Raw genomic sequence first — 5,399 nt, 5'->3', positions numbered from 1 at the left:
TATGTACATTATGCAAAAATTTTACTTTTATAAATCAAACTCAGGCAGGCCTGATGGAGCAGGCCCATAATTTTCATTACTCAAGGAAATTGCAAGTTCAAGGATAGCCTAGAAAACTTAGTAAAGACATATTTCAAAATAAAAAGCTAAAAAAGAACTGAGGATACAATCCAGTGGTAGTGTTTGTCTATCTCAACCAAGGTTCAGGATTAAGTAACTAGTAAAACTCTCTCTCTCTCTCTCTCTCTCTCTCTCTCTCTCTCTCTCTCTCTCCTCTTACAAAGAGCAACATATTTTTCTTGATTTATCTTTGTCCCCCAATAGAAGGGATATTTAGAAAAATTCACATTATAAATACTTTTGGCATCTTTTCAGCAGCAAATATATAAAAATTAAAACAATATAGAGATTAGCATAGTCCAGTACAAAAATGACAGATAAATTCATGAACTGTTCCATGTTTCTTCAGATAAAATGTTTAATTATTTTTTTTAGAGAGAAACTTTGGCTCCTGCCTCTTCCTGCAGTGGAACATGAGTCAGTCCAACCACTGGTGGACAACAAAAGAATCCCTGTTACTAGTTCCTCTTATGAAAATGATGATGGTACAAATAGTAAGGCACTTGTCTCTTCTCATTAAGTTTCTGTTGTGCCCGCTGAGCCAGGAAATTACAAAGACCACCAAACAAAGTAGAGCTTTAGGGAAGGGCGAGGAGAGATGAACATGAGATGCAGAACACAGAAATTACTCCAGTTTGATTTATAAAAGTCAAAATTTCCCATCATGAACATAATCTAGACTAGAAAATGTCTGGGATACAATGCATGGTATTTGGAATGAGTTTTTAGAATTTATCTTGTATTTGGAGGTTTTCTGCATAAGAGGAAAATTTGAAGCTACAAGAACTGGTGTTTAGGGGTGAATAATTTTAGAGAGGAAATTAAATCACTAAAATCAGAAATACCCTTTGAACTGAAAAACTAACTTTGTTTATTGAGTTTTACTCAAGGAAAACTTTTTTTTCCTGCTAGTTTAAGGGGCATTTGCTATTTTCTACTTGGGATGCAAATTTATATTATTTGATGTGGTACCTAGCCAATAATAATTAGTTTAATAAACTTTAAAGAAGAACACTCTAATAAAAAGAAAGCAATTTGATTTTTAAGTTGTGTTGAAGCTATATTCAGTAATATCTACTGAAAACTCATTTATTTACTTATTTGTTTATTTTGGTTTTTCAAGACAGGGTTAATCTGTGTAGCCCTGGCTATCCTGGAACTTGCTTTTGTAGACCAGGCTGGCCTTGGACTCACTGACCTGTTGAAAATTTTAATGGAAAAGTAGCTGTTTTAAAGACTCAGTAGGGCAGAAGTCTTTAAAATATTTATTCTTTATGTGTCTGTGTGTGCTTGTATGTCTGTATGTGCACAATTTGCATGTAGGTGCCCATGAAAGCCGGAAGGCAGCACCACATCATGTGAAAGTGGATTATAGGCAGTTGTGAGCTGTCCAGTGTGTACTGGGAACCAAATGATGTCCTCTGCAAGAACAGAAAGTGCTCTTAACTGCAGAGCCATCTCTTCGTCCCCAGAACCGTTGTCTTAAAGATGATAATAGTGAGATGATAGATGCAGACAAGACATATTTCTATTACTAGGGAAGTGCAGGAGCTTAGGATTTTTCCATATATTACAGAAATTAATCACTTGTTTCTTTGCAAAGCAGTTTAATGTCTGTGTGAATAAGGGAGTGTACACACTCCACACACACATTTCACACTCACTTCATGGCTTCCATATAAAAAAAAGTGCAGTCTGTTGTGGAGTATTATTTTAACTAGACAAAGATGTGTTACACTTGTTTATGCTGCAGAATATTACATTAACTGTGTAAAGGTGTGTTACTTTTGTTTATGTTGCATTTGTTTCACCTTGCCTGCCTAAGGCACCTGAGTGGTCTAATAAAAAGCTGAGCGACCAATAGTCAGGCAGAGAAAGGATAGACAGATTTGGGGGAGGGACAGAGAGAATAGATAGGAGGAGAAATCCATGCTCGAGAAGAGAGGAAGAACAAGAGAGAAGGAGAAGAGAACAAGAGAGAAGGAGAGGGACAGGCCTGGGGCCAGAAGCCAGGAAGCCGCCAGACAGACAGACATGAGAAGCAGTGAAAGTAAGACAAACAGAAAGAAAGAAAAGGTGAAAAGCCTTGAGGCAAAAGGCCGATAAAGAGAAGGAGGTTAATTTAAGTGAAAAGAGCTGGCCATAAATGAGCCCATGCTACGCCAAGCATTCATAATTAATGAGAAGTCTCTGTCATGATTTGGGAGCTGGTTGGTGGTCCAAAAAGAAAAAGCCTGGTGCAGTAGTCAGACTTTTCTGTGGGACTCCATCTCACAGATAATGACACAGAGACTTATTTCTTATGAAAGCTTGGCCTTAGCTTAGGCTTTCCCCCAACTAGCTCTTATAACTTAAATGAACCTGTTTCTACTAATCTACATTCTGTCGTGTGACTTGGTTACTTCTCCTCTGCTCTGTATGTCCAGCTTCTTCAGTGTCTTGCTGGTGTCACCCGACTGGCATCCCTTATGCACCTAGATTCATCCCAAGTTCCTCTCTCTGCACGGAAGTCCCACCTGTTCTCTCCTGCCTAGCTATTGGTCATTCAGCTCTTTTTTTTTTTTTTTAAACCAATCAAAGTAACATATCTTCACACAGTGTAAAGAAATAGTCCACAACAAAAAAGTCTCTTAATGAAAATTGGTTTTTAAAGAATGAGAACTCTGAATATATCAAGTCACTTGTGATAATTTCTTAGTTTTGTGACTTGTGGTGTTTGGGGTGCCATTTCCTAATCTGTAAAACCAAAGGATGCAAAATGGATGATCGTTTTTTTTTTTTTAAAGTCCATATCAAAATCAAACATGGATCTTTTATAACACAATAATTTCTATACTCATTAAACTTTAGAATTTCTGTGTTTTAAAGTTGGAAAAATATATAGGTAACTTAATGCAGCAGATCAAAAAAACAATATTTAACTTTTTGTTTTGTTTTTATGAAGCAGGGTTTTATGTAGCTCAGGCTTACTCTGAACTCCCCATGCAGCTGAGGATAACCCTGAACTCCTGATACTACCATCCACCTCACAATTGCTAGGATTATAGGCACATCCACCACACACTGCTTAGTTAAAAATTTTAAGTTAAATGTATAAAGGGAGACGGCATAGTGGGTAAATGTATTTGCTGCTGAGGACCTGAGTTTGGTCCTTGGGACCAACATGGTGGAAGAAATAACCATCTGCTACAGGTTATCCTCTGGTTCCACACGCATACTGCGGCATGTGCATGCATGTGAATGTGTACAATAAATAAATGTAGCTAAAAACATGTATCTATCTCAGAGTTTCTATATGAAGCTCAGGTTGACCTCAAACACATAATTCTCCTGAATGCCAGGATGACAGGGACACGGACATGGCTGTCTCTTAAAATGATACTATAGACCACGTCTAGACAAATGCTCTACTTACTCACACAATGAAATTTATACTTAATAGAAGACAAAAGTGTTTTGGGATTCCATTGGCTCAGTTTCACCATCACACAACATTACACAAATGGCCAATGAGAAAAATCATCATATTTTTTTTTCCCTCTTTCTAACTTTCATCTTAATCCATAGATATAGAAGCACTGATTCATGATTTGGGCTGACTTTTAAGTGGACCAGATCAACTTAGAAGGGAAAAGATCACATGCTTTGGCATGTCAGATGCAAGGTGTTTTATGGACCAAGTCTTACCCATCATATAGTGAATAATTAGCATCTATTTGACGTTGTACAACACATACTCCCCAGTCTCACCAATGGCGGGTTTATTGGACAAGCAAAGGCATTTGGGTGAATTTTAAGCTTTCATTCTACTTATTACATCTTCGTGTTGAGTGGAAGAAGCAACTTTGGGGGAAGCCCTTTCACCTTATTTCCTAGTCACGAGTCTCTTCAATGCTCCCTTTACATCCTTGTTTCTCAGTGTATCGATGACGGGGTTCAACATGGGAGTTACCAAGTTGTAAAAGAGGGTCAGAAATTTCCCTTGGTCCTGAGAAGCTTTGTGTCCTGGTTGCATATACATATAGATGATATTCCCATAGAACAAGGAGACTACGGTGAGGTGGGACCCACAGGTATTGAAAGCCTTCTTCCTTCCCGAGGCTGACTGGATCCTCATCACTGCTAGAGCAATGTAGCTGTAGGAAACCAGGATGAGAGTCAGCGGCACCAGCACTATTATCACTGACAAAAAGAAAACAGTGCTTTCCACAGCCACAGTGTCCACACAGGCAATTTTTATCAGAGCTGGCATCTCACACAGGAAGTGCCTCACCTGACATCTGCCACATCGTGGCAGCTTCATGGTGACAGGAGACATGACCAGGGAGTTGAGGAGTCCAACACTCCAGGCCACAGATACCAACTTCCAGCAGAGCTGAGAATGCATGATGACTGAGTAGTGAAGAGGCTTGCAGATTGCAGTGAATCGGTCGTAAGCCATGACAGCCAGCAAAACACACTCAGTGCCTCCTAGGCCTAGAAACATGAACAGCTGGACGGCACAGCCAGTGTAACTGATGGTCTTGTCCTGGCCTCCCAAGTTGAAGAGCAGCTGAGGGATGGAACTGGTAGTGAAGCAGAGATCGAGGAAGGATAAGTTGGTGAGGAAGAAGTACATGGGAGTGTGGAGGCAGGGGTCCAGATGGGAAACTAAGATAATGACAATGTTGCCCACTAAAGTCACGAGGTAGAAGATGAGGACAAACACAAAGAGGATGGACACTAGCCTGGGTCTGTCTGAGAAGCCCAGCAAGATGAACTGTTCCTGGCAGCTCTGGTTGGTCATGGTATCAGTGGTTAGTACATGCCTGCAGGAAAGCTATGGGAAACACATCAAGTTCATGAGAGATAAGCAAAGTCATCTGTGGAGGGATGGGACCTCAAAGAATCATGCATCATTTTATTTTATTTTATTTTTTTTTCCGAGACAGGGTTTCTCTGTGTAGCTTTGCGCCTTTTCCTGGAACTCACTTGGTAGCCCAGGCTGGCCTCGAACTCACAGAGATCCGCCTGGCTCTGCCTCCCGAGTGCTGGGATTAAAGGCGTGCGCCACCACCGCCCAGCTATGCATCATTTTAATATCCCAGGAAGACCTAAACAAGATCTCCTAGAGATAATATTCTTATTGGCTTTTTTCTTTCTTTTTGGATACCAAAGATATATGGGGCATTATAGAATATTTGAATAATACCAATGTATAGAAAGAACAGGAAAAGATGAGTGATACTCCTGAATAGACCACTGCTGCATTATTGATTCACTTCCTTTTAGTCTTTTCT

The 5,399-nt window shown here is 39.8% G+C and overlaps 1 protein-coding gene across 1 annotated transcript; it reads right to left on the bottom strand.

Moving 5' to 3' along the window:
- Nucleotides 1-3,985: 3,985 nt before the first annotated feature.
- LOC131910450 (olfactory receptor 2W3-like) lies at nucleotides 3,986-4,906 on the bottom strand. Its single transcript, XM_059262381.1, has one exon. The coding sequence runs from the start codon at nucleotides 4,904-4,906 to the stop codon at nucleotides 3,986-3,988; it is 921 nt and encodes a 306-aa protein (XP_059118364.1).
- Nucleotides 4,907-5,399: the final 493 nt, after the last annotated feature.

The sequence above is a fragment of the Peromyscus eremicus genome, chromosome 5 (assembly GCF_949786415.1).
Source record: "Peromyscus eremicus chromosome 5, PerEre_H2_v1, whole genome shotgun sequence".
Lineage (NCBI taxonomy): Eukaryota > Metazoa > Chordata > Mammalia > Rodentia > Cricetidae > Peromyscus > Peromyscus eremicus.
The sequence above is the reverse complement of the archived record's forward strand: the minus strand, read 5'-3'. Positions and strand labels throughout refer to the sequence as shown.

What these genes read in the sequence shown, in the direction of transcription:
- LOC131910450 (XM_059262381.1), bottom strand. Translation starts at nt 4,906, where the DNA reads ATGACCAACCAGAGCTGCCAGGAACAGTTCATCTTGCTGGGCTTCTCA.